This window comes from Siniperca chuatsi, linkage group LG20, assembly GCF_020085105.1.
Source record: "Siniperca chuatsi isolate FFG_IHB_CAS linkage group LG20, ASM2008510v1, whole genome shotgun sequence".
NCBI lineage: Eukaryota > Metazoa > Chordata > Actinopteri > Centrarchiformes > Sinipercidae > Siniperca > Siniperca chuatsi.
Genome location: NC_058061.1, coordinates 18,903,577 through 18,921,813, shown reverse-complemented (window position 1 = coordinate 18,921,813; position 18,237 = coordinate 18,903,577). Strand labels below are relative to the sequence as shown.

The 18,237-nt window shown below is 41.0% G+C and overlaps 1 protein-coding gene, 1 long non-coding RNA gene and 4 other non-coding genes across 8 annotated transcripts in view; all 6 read right to left on the bottom strand.

Annotated features, from left to right (window-relative positions):
• The window catches only part of LOC122867387 (arf-GAP with dual PH domain-containing protein 1-like), a 47,573-nt gene that overhangs the window by 12,691 nt on the left and 16,645 nt on the right, over positions 1–18,237 (bottom strand). For 2 of the 3 annotated variants that reach the window (XM_044178110.1, XM_044178111.1), the window contains exons 4-10: positions 16,277–16,359; positions 12,253–12,365; positions 11,974–12,120; positions 10,185–10,268; positions 9,762–9,824; positions 9,046–9,117; positions 8,725–8,953 (exon numbers count right to left, since the gene is read on the bottom strand). In XM_044178110.1, the coding sequence (XP_044034045.1) occupies positions 8,725–8,953; positions 9,046–9,117; positions 9,762–9,824; positions 10,185–10,268; positions 11,974–12,120; positions 12,253–12,365; positions 16,277–16,359 (791 nt within the window). Of the gene's footprint in view, positions 1–8,724; positions 8,954–9,045; positions 9,118–9,761; positions 9,825–10,184; positions 10,269–11,973; positions 12,121–12,252; positions 12,366–16,276; positions 16,360–16,575; positions 16,650–18,237 lie in introns of all 3 variants that reach the window. The other variant, XM_044178112.1, reaches the window with a different exon arrangement.
• trnar-ccu lies at positions 390–462 on the bottom strand. Its single transcript has one exon. It is a non-coding gene; the product is annotated as a tRNA-Arg (tRNA).
• trnar-ccu lies at positions 1,935–2,007 on the bottom strand. The gene has a single exon. It is a non-coding gene; the product is annotated as a tRNA-Arg (tRNA).
• On the bottom strand, positions 2,716–2,788 carry trnar-ccu. Its single transcript has one exon. It is a non-coding gene; the product is annotated as a tRNA-Arg (tRNA).
• trnar-ccu lies at positions 4,233–4,305 on the bottom strand. The gene has a single exon. It is a non-coding gene; the product is annotated as a tRNA-Arg (tRNA).
• On the bottom strand, positions 5,901–8,713 carry LOC122867392. Its single transcript, XR_006375910.1, has 2 exons — positions 8,362–8,713; positions 5,901–6,211 (listed from the first exon to the last, which is right to left on the bottom strand). It is a non-coding gene; the product is annotated as an uncharacterized LOC122867392 (long non-coding RNA).

Genomic DNA, 18,237 nt, shown 5'->3' with positions numbered 1-18,237 from the left:
TCCTGACAGAATAGAGAACTAGAGACAAAAACTGTGACATAGTGCCAAAATGTGAGCCAGTTGATAACCAGCTTTGTGATACCGGTTATCCAGGATAACAAAGGTTACGCTCAGGGAAGTCAGGTAACTCAAAGAGAGAAAGACTAAATTGAAGTCGCCGTGATACAGGGTGGAGGATGAGGATCATTAACTATGCTAATAGATTACGCTGCTAATCCATTCAGAGTGACTACAGACGTGGTTTTACCCACGTCATTGTGTCAGTCGCAAAGCGGTGTGGAAGAGACCGCCCAGTTGCGAGTAAAACACTGTTAGCAGAGGATGGTTTCGATCCATCGACCTCTGGGTTATGGGCCCAGCACGCTTCGCTGCGCCACTCTGCTGTAAATCACCCCAGATGGGACTCGAACCCACAATCCCTGGCTTAGGAGGCCAGTGCCTTATCCATTAGGCCACTGGGGCTTCACGTCCCGCACGTTGGCCAGTTCTGAGGAAACCCAGTGACGTCCACTATGACGCAACACTATGGGAAGCACAATGTTGGGTATTATACAACATAACAATGGCAGGGTAGATCACCATGGTAACCTATGCTGCATTGCTAACCTGCTCCAGATCACCTTCAAAGTATTAGAGCAGAGCCAGCTGATAACCAGCTTCCCATGTCACTGGGTAAAGTCAAAAAGCCGTGGAAGAAACCGCCCAGCTGCCAGTAAAACACTGTTAGCAGAGGATGGTTTCGATGCATCGACCTCTGGGGTAGACACAGTAAAATCCTGACAGAATAGAGAACTAGACACAAAAACTGTGACATAGTGCCAAAATGTGAGCCAGTTGATAACCAGCTTTGTGATACCGGTTATCCAGGATAACAAAGGTTACGCTCAGGGAAGTCAGGTAACTCAAAGAGAGAAAGACTAAATTGAAGTTGCTTCGTGATACAGGGTGGAGGACGAGGATCATTAACTATGCTAATAGATTACGCTGCTAATCCATTCAGAGTGACATTCAACTGTGACATAGTGCCAAAATGTGTCCAGAAGAACAGCGAAAAACTACAACTATAACAAACAACCGTTTCTGAAGAAATCTTTAGCGTGCTGACTTTAGCTCAAAGATGGTACTTCAAAACATTCCTGAAGTAAGCGCACTAATGACTAGGACACTGGCACAAGTTGTTCAACCATGTCCTGAAAACCCAGAGTTAACAGAACCAGAGCAGGTCACTTCAAAGTATTAGGTCAAAACCTGTTAGAATCCCGACCACTGACCAATCACATCACTGGAAAGTCATCATTAGTACCCCGCGCTGCTGCTGCGCTTTGTAGTTTTGTCATGGTAGCTGTTTTCACAAAGTTATCGTTGTTTAACTGTTAAAATCACAAATGTTTCTAAAAATCACAAATGTTCAAGAGGCCAGTGCCTTATCCATTAGGCCACTGGGGCTTCACGTCCCGTGACGTTGGCCAGTTCTGAGGAAACCCAGTGACGCCCACTATGACGCAACACTATGGGAAGCACAATGTTGGGTATTATACAACATAACAATCGTTGTTTAACTGTTAAAATCACAAATGTTTCTATTTCTAACATCCAGTGCTGTAGTGGATGCAGATTTCCCTTGGAATATGGACATTTATTTTTTAACTAGAGAACTAGAGACAAAAACTGTGACATAGTGCCAAAATGTGAGCCAGTTGATAACCAGCTTTGTGATACCGGTTATCCAGGATAATAGATATACGCTGCTAATCCATTCAGAGTGACTACTACTCCATTCAGAGTGGTTTTACCCACGTCATTGTGTCAGTCGCAAAGCGGTGGAAGAGACCGCCCAGTTGCGAGTAAAACACTGTTAGCAGAGGATGGTTTCGATCCATCGACCTCTGGGTTATGGGCCCAGCACGCTTCCGCTGCGCCACTCTGCTGTAAATCACCCCAGATGGGACTCGAACCCACAATCCCTGGCTTAGGAGGCCAGTGCCTTATCCATTAGGCCACTGGGGCTTCACGTCCCGTACGTTGGCCAGTTCTGAGGAAACCCAGTGACGTCCACTATGACGCAACACTATGGGAAGCACAATGTTGGGTATTATACAACATAACAAAGGCAGGGGTAGATCACCATGGTAACCTATGCTGCATGGCTAACCTGCTCCAGAGCAGATCACCTTCAAAGTATTAGAGCAGAGCCAGCTGATAACCAGCTTCCCATGTCACTGGGTAAAGTCAAAAAGCTGTGGAAGAAACCGCCCAGCTGCCAGTAAAACACTGTTAGCAGAGGATGGTTTCGATGCATCGACCTCTGGGGTAGACACAGTAAAATCCTGACAGAATAGAGAACTAGAGACAAAAACTGTGACATAGTGCCAAAATGTGAGCCAGTTGATAACCAGCTTTGTGATACCGGTTATCCAGGATAACAAAGGTTACGCTCAGGGAAGTCAGGTAACTCAAAGAGAGAAAGACTAAATTGAAGTCGCTTCGTGATACAGGGTGGAGGACGAGGATCATTAACTATGCTAATAGATTACGCTGCTAATCCATTCAGAGTGACTACGGACGTGGTTTTACCCACGTCATTGTGTCAGTCGCAAAGCGGTGGAAGAGACCGCCCAGTTGCGAGTAAAACACTGTTAGCAGAGGATGGTTTCGATCCATCGACCTCTGGGTTATGGGCCCAGCACGCTTCCGCTGCGCCACTCTGCTGTAAATCACCCCAGATGGGACTCGAACCCACAATCCCTGGCTTAGGAGGCCAGTGCCTTATCCATTAGGCCACTGGGGCTTCACGTCCCCGCACGTTGGCCAGTTCTGAGGAAACCCAGTGACGTCCACTATGACGCAACACTATGGGAAGCACAATGTTGGGTATTATACAACATAACAATGGCAGGGGTAGATCACCATGGTAACCTATGCTGCATTGCTAACCTGCTCCAGATCACCTTCAAAGTATTAGAGCAGAGCCAGCTGATAACCAGCTTCCCATGTCACTGGGTAAAGTCAAAAGCCGTGGAAGAAACCGCCCAGCTGCCAGTAAAACACTGTTAGCAGAGGATGGTTTCGATGCATCGACCTCTGGGGTAGACACAGTAAAATCCTGACAGAATAGAGAACTAGACACAAAAACTGTGACATAGTGCCAAAATGTGAGCCAGTTGATAACCAGCTTTGTGATACCGGTTATCCAGGATAACAAAGGTTACGCTCAGGAAGTCAGGTAACTCAAAGAGAGAAAGACTAAATTGAAGTTGCTTCGTGATACAGGGTGGAGGACGAGGATCATTAACTATGCTAATAGATTACGCTGCTAATCCATTCAGAGTGACATTCAACTGTGACATAGTGCCAAAATGTGTCCAGAAGAACAGCGAAAAACTACAACTATAACAAACAACCGTTTCTGAAGAAATCTTTAGCGTGCTGACTTTAGCTCAAAGATGGTACTTCAAAACATTCCTGAAGTAAGCGCACTAATGACTAGGACACTGGCACAAGTTGTTCAACCATGTCCTGAAAACCCAGAGTTAACAGAACCAGAGCAGGTCACTTCAAAGTATTAGGTCAAAACCTGTTAGAATCCCGACCACTGACCAATCACATCACTGGAAAGTCATCATTAGTACCCGCGCTGCTGCTGCGCTTGTAGTTTTGTCATGGTAGCTGTTTTCACAAAGTTATCGTTGTTTAACTGTTAAAATCACAAATGTTTCTAAAAATCACAAATGTTCAAGAGGCCAGTGCCTTATCCATTAGGCCACTGGGGCTTCACGTCCCGTACGTTGGCCAGTTCTGAGGAAACCCAGTGACGTCCACTATGACGCAACACTATGGGAAGCACAATGTTGGGTATTATACAACATAACAATCGTTGTTTAACTGTTAAAATCACAGATGTTTCTATTTCTAACATCCAGTGCTGTAGTGGATGCAGATTTCCCTTGGAATATGGACATTTATTTTTTTAACTAGAGAACTAGAGACAAAAACTGTGACATAGTGCCAAAATGTGAGCCAGTTGATAACCAGCTTTGTGATACCGGTTATCCAGGATAATAGATATACGCTCCATTCAGAGTGGTTTTACCCACGTCATTGTGTTAGTCGCAAAGCGGTGGAAGAGACCGCCCAGTTGCGAGTAAAACACTGTTAGCAGAGGATGGTTTCGATCCATCGACCTCTGGGTTATGGGCCCAGCACGCCTTCCGCTGCGCCACTCTGCTGTAAATCACCCCAGATGGGACTCGAACCCACAATCCCTGGCTTAGGAGGCCAGTGCCTTATCCATTAGGCCACTGGGGCTTCACGTCCCGTACGTTGGCCAGTTCTGAGGAAACCCAGTGACGTCCACTATGACGCAACACTATGGGAAGCACAATGTTGGGTATTATACAACATAACAATGGCAGGGGTAGATCACCATGGTAACCTATGCTGCATTGCTAACCTGCTCCAGATCACCTTCAAAGTATTAGAGCAGAGCCAGCTGATAACCAGCTTCCCATGTCACTGGGTAAAGTCAAAAAGCCGTGGAAGAAACCGCCCAGCTGCCAGTAAAACACTGTTAGCAGAGGATGGTTTCGATGCATCGACCTCTGGGGTAGACACAGTAAAATCCTGACAGAATAGAGAACTAGAGACAAAAACTGTGACATAGCGCCAAAATGTGTCCAGAAGAACAGCGAAAAACTACAACTATAACAAACAACCGTTTCTGAAGAAATCTTTAGCGTGCTGACTTTAGCTCAAAGATGGTACTTCAAAACATTCCTGAAGTAAGCGCACTAATGACTAGGACACTGGCACAAGTTGTTCAACCATGTCCTGAAAACCCAGAGTTAACAGAACCAGAGCAGGTCACTTCAAAGTATTAGGTCAAAACCTGTTAGAATCCCGACCACTGACCAATCACATCACTGGAAAGTCATCATTAGTACCCCGCGCTGCTGCTGCGCTTGTAGTTTTGTCATGGTAGCTGTTTTCACAAAGTTATCGTTGTTTAACTGTTAAAATCACAAATGTTTCTATTTCTAACATCCAGTGCTGTAGTGGATGCAGATTTCCCTTGGAATATGGACATTTATTTTTTTAACAGCTGATAACCAGCTTCCCATGTCACTGGGTAAAGTCAAAAAGCCGTGGAAGAAACCGCCCAGCTGCCAGTAAAACACTGTTAGCAGAGGATGGTTTCGATGCATCGACCTCTGGGGTAGACACAGTAAAATCCTGACAGAATAGAGAACTAGACACAAAAACTGTGACATAGTGCCAAAATGTGAGCCAGTTGATAACCAGCTTTGTGATACCGGTTATCCAGGATAACAAAGGTTACGCTCAGGAAGTCAGGTAACTCAAAGAGAGAAAGACTAAATTGAAGTTGCTTCGTGATACAGGGTGGAGGACGAGGATCATTAACTATGCTAATAGATTACGCTGCTAATCCATTCAGAGTGACATTCAACTGTGACATAGTGCCAAAATGTGTCCAGAAGAACAGCGAAAAACTACAACTATAACAAACAACCGTTTCTGAAGAAATCTTTAGTGTGCTGACTTTAGCTCAAAGATGGTACTTCAAAACATTCCTGAAGTAAGCGCACTAATGACTAGGACACTGGCACAAGTTGTTCAACCATGTCCTGAAAACCCAGAGTTAACAGAACCAGAGCAGGTCACTTCAAAGTATTAGGTCAAAACCTGTTAGAATCCCGACCACTGACCAATCACATCACTGGAAAGTCATCATTAGTACCGCGCTGCTGCTGCGCTTGCTGTGTAGTTTTGTCATGGTAGCTGTTTTCACAAAGTTATCGTTGTTTAACTGTTAAAATCACAAATGTTTCTAAAAATCACAAATGTTCAAGAGGCCAGTGCCTTATCCATTAGGCCACTGGGGCTTCACGTCCCGTACGTTGGCCAGTTCTGAGGAAACCCAGTGACGTCCACTATGACGCAACACTATGGGAAGCACAATGTTGGGTATTATACAACATAACAATCGTTGTTTAACTGTTAAAATCACAAATGTTTCTATTTCTAACATCCAGTGCTGTAGTGGATGCAGATTTCCCTTGGAATATGGACATTTATTTTTTTAACAGCTGATAACCAGCTTCCCATGTCACTGGGTAAAGTCAAAAAGCCGTGGAAGAAACCGCCCAGCTGCCAGTAAAACACTGTTAGCAGAGGATGGTTTCGATGCATCGACCTCTGGGGTAGACACAGTAATGTGAGAGTCTTTTTGTCAGCGACACGAGTCATAACACATGTAGTCATAATCATACTTGCAGCAGAATCAGTACAACGTAATCAATCGAATCACATTAGAAGCTATTGACTAGATGGCATCACTCTAATATCTGTACAAGAATGACAAAGTATCAGTCAGCTACTGCTAGACAGCTTACGAGTACCTACGATAGTGTAAATCAGGTCAATCGACGAACTCAGAACTACATGTGATGCATAATCGAGACTGATCATGAATCAGTAATTCAGATACATACATGTACTACATACAAGTTCATAACAGCAATAATACGGAACCTTGTCATGACGAAGCTAAGCCTCAGTAGCAACTCACTGAATACAGCTGACACTGACAATCCATGCCTAATCTGACAGTACCATCAGAGTAAGATGGTAATATCGAAATGACATCAAAGTAACTACATGTACTGACCAGTCACATGAGCTATATAGCATGGACATGAGTAAAGTCAGTTAAACAGTACAATCAGGACAGTACACTGTGTAATACGGAAGCTGATCAGTAAGCTGAAGTAACAAAGACTATGATATAGTAATGCATTTAGTGAAGTATAGAATTAGCTAATGCACGAAATAGTTAGCATGTACAGTATCAGTAAGTGAAACTGTAAGCCAGCATATCAGTCTAGACGTCGTGCTAACATACATATCGAATCTACAGTGAACAGTCAGTCAGCTAGTATAACATGACGACGTGACCTGCAGCAGTCATGGACAATGAGTCACATGACTACGATATAAATCATGAACACATAAATGTAATCTACATCGTACAAATAGCAGAGCAACGATGTCTGTCATGAATATCTGAAGCATTAGCAAGAACTGTCAGTATATAATCATGTACGTAACGCAGTAGATCAGAGAACCATGCAACAGCAATGTAACAGGTTAAAGATCAATCTAGAAACTACACTCGATACATTCAAGTATATAAGTGCAAGAAGTGACATCTAATAAAAGTTATAATTCCGGTATTATTTTGTAATAAAATTCAGACCAACAACAGCTCATAAAAACATCTTAACAGAGTACTATAATAGTCACTTTAACGTTAAGCAACATACTAATACATAAATACATAAGGTAGATCAAAACTTGAAATGCATGTTGCAAAGTTGGATCACAGTGAGTTGACAACCAAACTGCAGAAAACACAATAAAGCAGGTGTGTATCATCCTCGGGGTATCCAATATAAGATAAATCAGAATGTCAAGTCAAGGGAGACAGTATATACATAGAACGTTCATATCAAAGTTAAATGTAGTTGAAACAGTAGAAATCAATATCAATGTGCATATGTGAATATAACTAAAAAATGTAATATTTAACGTGTACTTAAACGGTAAGTAAAATTCCGAAAAATAATCTACAACACTTATGAAAAATCTACTTGGCATATGCACACAGACGTCAAAAAATAAAGTAACCATTAAAATGTACATGTTAACATGCAAAAACATTCCTGAAGTAAGCGCACTAATGACTAGGACACTGGCACAAGTTGTTCAACCATGTCCTGAAAACCCAGAGTTAAAAGAACCAGAGCAGGTCACTTCAAAGTATTAGGTCAAAACCTGTTAGAATCCCGACCACTGACCAATCACATCACTGGAAAGTCATCATTAGTACCCGCGCTGCTGCTGCGCTTGTAGTTTTGTCATGGTAGCTGTTTTCACAAAGTTATCGTTGTTTAACTGTTAAAATCACAAATGTTTCTATTTCTAACATCCAGTGCTGTGGTGGATGCAGATTTCCCTTGGAATATGGACAGTGAAGCCCAGGAACACGTTTTCACATCACTGGAAAGTCGTCATTAGTACCCGCGCTGCTGCTGCGCTTGTAGTTTTGTCATGGTAGCTGTTTTCACAAAGTTATCGTTGTTTAACTGTTAAAATCACAAATGTTTCTATTTCTAACATCCAGTGCTGTAGTGGATGCAGATTTCCCTTGGAATATGGACATTTATTTTTTTAACAGCTGATAACCAGCTTCCCATGTCACTGGGTAAAGTCAAAAAGCCGTGGAAGAAACCGCCCAGCTGCCAGTAAAACACTGTTAGCAGAGGATGGTTTCGATGCATCGACCTCTGGGGTAGACACAGTAAAATCCTGACAGAATAGAGAACTAGAGACAAAAACTGTGACATAGTGCCAAAATGTGAGCCAGTTGATAACCAGCTTTGTGATACCGGTTATCCAGGATAACAAAGGTTACGCTCAGGGAAGTCAGGTAACTCAAAGAGAGAAAGACTAAATTGAAGTTGCTTCGTGATACAGGGTGGAGGACGAGGATCATTAACTATGGTTGGATTACGCTGCTAATCCATTCAGAGTGACTACAGATGTGGTTTTACCTATGTCATTGTGTCAGTCGCAAAAAGCCGTGGAAGAAACTGCCCAGTTGCAAATAAATCCCTTCAGTATTCAAACTTTTGGAATTTTCCGAACCTGCATATTCTTGCGGCCTCATTGGTCGATTGATGACCCTCTGGAAGGCAGCTATCCAATCCCGCTGCTCGGCCTCAGTCTCACAGGCAAATAGGAACTTCCTGTCTGGCGTTACGATGGTGATACCGTTGTTCCAGTGGTAGCCCTGTGTGGAGGGGGGCAAGCCGGCCAGAACAGTGTAGCTGTTCTCCTTACTGCCAATGAACACCTCACCACGGGCGTAGGCATCCTGGGAGACAGAATAAGAGAGAGAGGAAGTCTTGTGAACAGTGATCAGTCAGAACAATAGGAAAGGTCATGAGCGCACAGGTCTCTTCTTACCAGAGGATCTTTGAAGTACATGAGTCTCCTGTCATCCATAGTAAACCACCTCTTCTTGAAGCCCTCTGTGTGCTGTGGTAGAGCAAGAGAAACAATTCAATTTTGAAGAAAAAAAAAACAAAAGGGAGTCAGTGACTTGTCATAATAGGTCTACAGGGTGTCTGCAAGAGTCAACAAACTGAATCCGTACCTTTTTGTTAGGTTAGGTAAGAATTAAACCTAAGAACGCTTGGCCACTAAAATGAGCATTAAAATAAAATAAAGACATAAAGGCTTTAGCTAGCATATAATATACTAGCTATAGTATATAGTATACTATATAGCAATGGTTACCAAACTGGGGGTTGGTCACAAGATAAATCTGAGGGGTTATGATAAACAATGTATCTGATATAATTTGGAATTTTTTTGTGACTAATGCCTTTGTGCATTTTCTTGTGAAATATCAGATTGTTTTACGTTTATAGGCCTCAACTACTCACATTAATTTATCTAAAATTATTCAAATAAAGACGGAGAAATCACTCAATGCAATGTGTTGAGGGGTTGCAAGTAGACATTGCTTCATTTTAAGTGATCACAAGGCAAAAAGAGTTGGAAACCATTGTACTATACTTAACCTGCAGACACTTTGGTCGGATTTGGGCAAATGTAACTGTAACTGATTTCACTTTAGAGGGATGGTAAGATCCAGTGAGTATAACCACATCACAAACCTTTGGACCTGTTTTCTCCATAAAGCCTTCCTTCATGAAGTTTCGGGTCAGTTTGGGCACCAGCTGGAGAAGACAAGACAATAGAGAATCCCATGAAATAAAAGCATGAATGTAATATTAATAATAATACTTGTCACATAAAGTACTACAATTAAGATTACTTTTACTAGTTTTTTTTCAATTTGAAGTGACAAAAAAATTCAAAGGTCAACCCCTAAAAGTCATATGTCTTACAGCAACTGAATAATTCATAAAATCTGGTGACAATCAATAGCTGCACTACACACAAACACTGAAAATTGCATAATTCCTGATGTTACATTCTTGGTTTAAGAATGCATCGTGATAGACACCTTTGACAATAATTTTCTCGACAACAAGCTCCATAACAGTGTGTTGTGTGATTAAATCAGTCATCCTCACCTCCTCGTCACTTGCTCCAGGGAAGGCCACCTGTAGGTAGTGGAACCTGGCCGCTCTGATAGCATTGAACCAGTCGACCATCTCCTGTAAAAAACAAACACCCTCAGTGACAACATGTCCTGCTGGAATTCACACAGTATCTATTCACAGTATGTATTTCGGGTTCTGATAGAATAATGTGGTGTTTGAACAGTTTTTTCTCTCATGCCAGTGAAGGTATCTTTACACAGTAAGGTGCAGTCAAAGGCATCTGCGCTGTGTGGATGCTGCAGTGCTGTCGATAACTCCCTCATAGAATAAGAGTGACAGTGACACTGAATGAACCCAATGAACTCTTTCTGTCACAGCCTTCAGTAACAGCACTCAGCCAGCAGAGGGAGCAGCGCTATTTCTGTCTCAGGGTCCACTCACTCTCCTGAATGACTATTAGTAGCTGCCTCTTTCTTCTAGATAATCTTCTCATTTCTGATGGACTCTCTCTCTCTCTCTCTCTCTCTCTTTCTGGAGAGACGGAGAGCGCGCGCGCACACACACACACACACACACACACACACACACACACACACATAGAGGTGAGAGTTGGCGAGAGTTTAAATGGAAAATCAGGGCAAAGTCCGATAGTTCTCGTAATAGTCCTACAGTTTCCTTGAAAGGAAATTATTTTTAGGAAGGTTCCTGGAAACGACTGTCATTTGGTGATACTTAAAGGAAATGTTTATGAATTACAGTTGCTGGTGTAACCTGCTTTAAGTCAGTTGAACATGCAAAAATGTAAAATGATTCTACAGGCAGGTATAAAATTCAGCAAATACAGAGAATAAAGTTTACAATAATAAATGGTTAATTATCTAGATTTACATGGATCTCTGTCAGTTTTTTTCCAGTCAAGAGGATTCAAGCACTTGTTTAAAGAAAAGTCTCTATAAATGAATAACTGTTTATAAAATCTACTATGCAATTAATATTAATTCCTTGCTCTTTCTTAAAAACTAAAATAAATTACTGGGTACTTATTGTATTGGCTCAAAACAGCTGTCTCTATTTCCTTAGTACCAAATTACATAGTTTCTTCCACGAAAATTCATAGGAAATTATATGGAAATTATGGGACCCATAAAATGAAATGTTACCATAGCATTTATGAATAATTTCCTAAAGGTCTGCTGTTGACCTTACGAACTAAACAACATAAAATACTTTAACCACTGCTTTACTATAGATACAAGGATAAAACAAAGAATAAAAGATGGATTTATCTGTATTTCAGTCAGCGAACTCATGTGGAATAGATTCATATGTGAATGTAGAATCGTTGACATTTGGTGTCTAAGCTCTGACCTCATGGCTCCCCACAAAGAAGCACCATGGTCAGTACAGCAGGGAGTGGGGAGTGACGATAATATCCCCCCTGCCACCTTTGAATTAACGCTAAAAGTCAGCACTTTACCCTCATAATCATTGTCTCTGAGCGAAAACAACACAAAATGTGTCACTATCCAAATGCTTTCTGACTGAACTATAGCTACTGAAGCCACTGATACTACAAATGAGTACAGAAAAAAGCCCAAAGGAAATGAATTGAAGGGACACTTCCAAGTCCAAGTGTGTTTAGTAAAGCAGACAGCATGCATATTATACTACTAAGCCTGTATTAGTGCCCTATATTACTGTAATATAAGACTTCACATGAAGCATTGCATTGCAGGAAACACTTAAGAATTTTTTTTTTTAAAGAGCAATGTATGCATTAATAGAATTCATGTGTGCAAATAAGTGTTTGACAGTGTACCTTAGCATCACTGTGGTAGACAAAGATGTTCCTTGTGCTGTTGTCTTTCAGGTAGGTGATCTGCAGGCCGCAGGGGTTGCCAATTTTGGCCGGTTGGAAGGTGGCATTTAGGGTCTCAATTTTCATCACCGCTTTGGGATCCCTGGCCTTGGTGGAGGAAGACATGAACAACAAATTGGACATAGTCAAGGTCTCATATTCCTGAGTATTGCTGGCTTTTACCAAAGTGAAATGTTACTATGGTAAACCCTTTAAAATCAGCTGCATCATCTTGCTTACATCCTGCTTGTTGAAGTATTTTAGCGCTCCCTCCCTCTCCGACAGGATGAACTTTCGGCTGAGAAACTGACCGTTGTCTCTTCCTCGTTTCCATAGAAACCCCTCTCTGTACCCTGGGCAGAGAGAAGAAAAAAAAAGTGTGTGTGGTGGGAGGCTGGTATCAAAAAGCCATCAGAGCAGATGAGAGATTAAACGGAGGAGGCATATATATCAGTAATGGTGAGATGTTGTAACTGGTTGGTGTAAGACGATACTTCAGTTAAGCAGAAATCAAAGATCGTTTAAAATCTCATTTAGATGAGGAGGAAAGAAAAGGAGACGGAGAGAGAGAAAACATAACATCCAAGAGGCAAACAGACAGAGGGAAGGAGGGAAGGATTTAGAAGGAAATACAGCATGAGACAGCACACAGAGAGATTTTGTTGTCTCTGTACCAAAGAACATCCTTTTGATCCTTAATGATATGCTGTTCTATTTATAGCCTGTAAAGTCTTCTTCTTCTTAAGTCTATTTTGGTAAAACGGTCCGTCTACACTGCCTACATTTCTCTCTTTTCTCCTCTATTTTGGTCATGCTGTGAAGTGTTTTCTTTTTAATCTGAATCTATTTTTGTGGCTTAATGGGAGGAAGGTGTCTAAGCATAATCAGGTGGCACTCCAAAGGAAGGGCTCATTTACATTTCAGCCATTTGACTGATGATGTTATCCAGAGTGTTTTATATTGAGCACCAGTTTTGGAATAAACTTACACTGAAAATGACAAGTAAGGGATGAAAGAGGAGTTAGTTTGCCTTGCATGATTACATAGAAATGTACAGAATAAAATGAATTCAATAATAACATTTAGAAGAAAGATTTCTCATGTGTATAAAAGGGGAAGAAAGGGATTAGAGGGGAGATCAATTAAGTAACAGGATATTAAAGGGTTGGTTCACCCAAAATACAACACCTTAAGTGGTATCCAACCATGTTGATAGTTTTTGTTTCATTTTCTCAGGTTTTGAGACATCTGCTTCTTTGTTAACAGACCTGACTATTTTGTACAGTTTTTTTTAGGTACTATTTCTATGGTGGAAAGTAGCTCTACTGAAAACTATTCACTGTGAGGTCCATGGATTATCCATCCAGTAATTCGGATATTGTTCCAGGAAAGATATATATACATTTTTTTAATATACATTTTCAATGCTGTGAGTACCACAAACAAAACTGTATTCACCTCCATTGTATTGGTGTGAAGGCAGAAATCTCACAGACAGATTTCTCAAAACCTGGACAAATAAAACAAAAACTCCTGTATTTGCAAGGCTAATTACCACTAACTAGGACTTAACACAGTATTACTTTTTTATGTTCTTGCCACTTGGGGGTATCAGAACAAGCTGTAAACACACTGACATGTTATAACCTTGTAAAGCTAGCATGTTAGCAAACAGTTGCCTATTTACACATACAGCAGACACATAGCAACATTAGCATTTATTTGAAGTTGTGTCTCTGGCCACTTGGTGAATGTAAGTCCTTTTTAGCTCTCTTTTAACTCCTGAGGGCGATTTATGGCCTTTTAGCTGCTAAATGCTTTGCTGTGTTCACCAGATAATCGCTAACTTTGTCTGTGTGCTGTTTGGTGCTGGGCAGGTAGTGCACAGTGGATTTATCTGAGGTTTCTTCGCTGAAAACACCGGCCTGCCGCAGCTAGAATGAGAGACACTAATGAGAGCAGTGAGAGTCAATCAAAACAGTTAACTGTGGGCCCTAAAACCAAAACAATAAGCTAAAAGACATTAAAGTGCTCTGTAGGGTTAATGGGAACTGCAGAGTTAGGTGATAATTCTCTAAGTTTGTCACTAAGAGCGACCCCTTTGACATGTAGTCATTTGAACCATTGTTAATAAGAAAATATTTATTAGTGCAGCTTTAAAGTAAAATTATGTTTGCTCAGTGCTCGTTGATACAACGTGAGTTTGTACTGATGGACCTCCTAAGCAGTCTACAGGGCTGATGTGGTTAAAGAGCATCAAAAGCCAAAATCTCCTGTACAGTATGTACATAATATTCCTTGTATCACAATTTAATCCTTCACATGCCTAATTTTCATGTTCATACACAACTTCTTCACCCTTCTGCTCTCTTTCACATTCTCCTTATTCAATGCCCCCTGCCATTGATTACCTCTCTTCTGTCTTTGTGTCCTCTGTACTCATTCTGCTCCATCTTTGTGTGTGTGTGTGTGTGTCTTTGTGGCTGCGACTTTCTGACATGAAACATTCACCTACACTGGCATTACCTCATCGATCAATAGACCTCCTTGTCCCCACCCTCGCCTCCTTCCCTGACACTCTTTTTCTTCCTCCTATCCTTTGCATACTGGATCAATAATAACGTCGGCCGCTGTGGAGGCCAGGTTACTGCCAATAGTCAATTTCAGCCAACACACACACACCACACATATACAGCAGGTAAAATAAGTATTGAACACGTCATCATTTTTCTCAGTAAATATATTTCTAAAGGTGCTAAAGGTGCATGAAATTTTCACCAGATGTTGGTAACAACCCATGCAATCCACACATGCAAAGAAATCTAACCATAGATGTCTGTAGATTATGTATAATATTGTTAAATGACACAGGGAAAAAGTTCAATACTTATTTTACCTGCTGTATATATGCAGATGTCATGCAATGAGAGCATGAATGCACGACTGGAGATTGAATGACTCATATTGTTACACTCCGTGTGCATGTGTGTGCGCGTATGGTTCTCTACTGTAACAATAAACGGATGAAGTCACTGCAAGCCAATCACAAAGCTCCATCTTCAACAAGACATGAAACGTATATGAGTAGACACACATGTCCCCTACACACAAATACTGTGCACTCATCCTCCCCCCTTCCCACACACACACTCGAAACCAACCAAATACACACTGTTTTAATGTCAGCTCTATTCACAGGCAGTGACAATTGTGCCCCTGCTTAAATATAACGGAAGTGGTTTCAATCAATCAATCCAACTTTATTTATATAGCACCTTTCAGACAAATCGAATGCAATATGCAATGCAGTATGCAAAATGTATAATGAAAACACTGCTATGTGCTAGCAATGTTTTTAGCATAAAAACTGAACTGCCCAGTTGCCCACATATTGGTGGAAGTTGCAGTTTTTTAGTAATAAGGCAAGTGGTGGAGATGAAAGGATGAGTGAGGATATTTTGCTGGTCTTCACTCGATAAGGTTAGCTTAGACTTCAGTGTCGCAGAGGTGTTTTTAAGGCTTTCTCTGAATGCTGAGCATTAACATGACATTTTAACATTTTTCTTTCAAAGCTGCCTTTCACATTTTGGGAAATAGATCTATTCTCTTTATTGCCCAGAGTTAGATGAGAAGATTGATACCACTCTATCCAGTCAATATGAAGCTACATCCATGAGATGGTTAGCTTACCTTTGCTAAGCATGAAGACTGAAAGCAGGGGGATACAGCTAGCCTGGCACTGGACCATATTTTGGCCGGGGACAGTGACTTCCTGGAGTCTTGTCATCACTGTGATGTTTCAAGGCAACCAGCGGAGACTCCAAGAAGTCACTGCCCCACTCAAAAAATAGTTCAACACATAACCCCCCATATAACCACAACTTTTTAACACTTCTGTGTTTACAAGGATTCAATGTAGAAGATATTATGTTAATTAGTGAGCTTTAGTGGTGCTGGTAGGCACTGTCCCCTGGCTGTAGCTTCATATTTACCGTACAAACATGAGAGTGGAATCTTCTCGTCTAGCTCTCGGCAAAGAAAGTGAATACGTGTATTTACAAAAATGGCAAACTATTTCTTTAATAGTGTTTTTTACATAGCTGAGACCAAGTATGTCTATGTACAGGTCATCACTAAACATTCAAGTTGTGTGGCCATGTCTTATTTCAGTCAGAGGGGGTACTAATCAGTTTAAGCGTGAAAAACAATCAGCTTGGATGAGGGTCTTCACAAGCATAACACAAACATGTCAGCATGCACGCACCTGCAGAGTAAGGCTCCTGTTTTTCGATAAACTCAAACTCATTCCTCTCGTACTTGGCTCTGATCCACTGCTCTCTCAGCAGCCTGGAGACATGGAAAAACACACCAGTTAGTTTTCACATCACTTACATATTCTCTAACTGCCCTGATCTACACACATACAGTATGAAACCTTTTCTACATGGTATGACTTTTCACTACACAAAAATAATAATACAGCATCAATAAACATTTATATTTTGACCTACAGTAAGTACCCTGACCAAATAGTAGTTGTGAGTGTATCAATTTCATTTGTACCATTTGTAGAAGTACAAATGCACTTTTGACCACAGACTGATGATGACCATGAGCAAGTCTCAGCTGCTGGTAGTCTAAATAAAAAAAACACAATTTATTGCAATTTTTGTAAGCAACTACAAAGAACATGTGACGATTAAATCACACCTAATTATGTATACATATAAGAATGTATTGATTTATTAGCTTATCTATATAAAGGAATAGAGAAACACACGTTTTCGCTTTCTTACCAAGAGTTAGATGAGAAGATCAATCCCCCTGTTTCCAGTCTTTACGCTAAGCTAAGCTAAGCTAAGCTATCCTTATACTGTATTTACTGGACAGATATGAGAGTGGTAAACAGCTAGCCCGGCTCTGTCCAAATGTGGCCAGGGGCAATAACTTCCTGAAGTCTTGTCGCCACCGTGAGGCAACCAACAGAGACTCCAGGAAGTTACTGCTCCTGGCCAAGAATTAGTCTGGCACATGATTCCCTTGTAAAACCACAAAGGGTAGGTTTTTGTATGGATTAAACAATATATAACGGGCTAATTAGTGGGTTTTAGCAGTGCTTTTGATGGATGTTTTTACCTTTGAACAGCGTCAGGCTAGCTATTTCAAACTGTTTCCAGTCTTTAGGCTAGGCTAAGCTAAGTGGCTGCTGGCTGTAACTTCATATTTAACACACACATATGTGAGTGGTATCGATCTTCTCATCAACTCTCAGCCAGAAAGCAAAAAAGTGTATTTCCAAAAATGATGAACTATTAAAATTACAGTGGCAGAGCATTAAACATGCTTTTTTAATTTTGAACACTATTCCTGTTGTTACTTTAAGTTTCTTACCTAACCTTGATTAAAATGAATAATGGAATAGCCCATTAGCTTATGTTCTACAACACTCACATATACTGTGTGTATCGCATTGAAACATAAAGCATTCAGTGTCGAACACGATCACGCCTTTGTTTCTGCAGTTTCTACCAAAAGCTTTATATAAAGGAAGCAATCTCAAGTTTAGACTTTATTCCTCTTCTGTGTGAGGAGAAACAAATGGCAACAGTCAGCACATCACCATGCCAACAATCTCTCTCATCGTGTTTCCTTCTCTACCTTTCTCAACCTTTCAGTCCCCCCTTCAGGCTCCAAACTGCTTTCATCCTCTCCTTCTCTCCTTTCTCCCTTTATTTGTTCCTCTTCTTTCTTGAGTTGAAATAAAACAGCCGTTCTATCAGCATCAAGAGGTAAGATGTCGTACTCTTTTTCTTCGAATGACACCTTCTATAGTGACACTGAATCTTAAACACTAAACCCTGTGGTTCTCAGGGGAATAGAGTGAGTGAACACAGATACCATGGCACAGACACTGAGAAAGTCCCTTCTCTCTCATCTGAGCTTTCTCTCGCTCTACCTTTCATAGTGTCTATTTTAATCAAATTCTGTTGGAGGGAGGCAGACACAGAGAGAGATGGATGGACAAGCCTAAAATGTCCAAGACAAACAGAAGTGTCACTAACTCAGCTTATAAAACCAAGTATGAAGTAGGAAAAGGTAGAAAAGAAGAAAAAATTGAAGTATTCTCTGAGATTCAAAAATATATGTTTGCTGGTACAAACAAACATATTCAAATGTATGCTTACAGAACTTTGATGTTGTCAAAAAAGCTGAAGCTTAATTAAT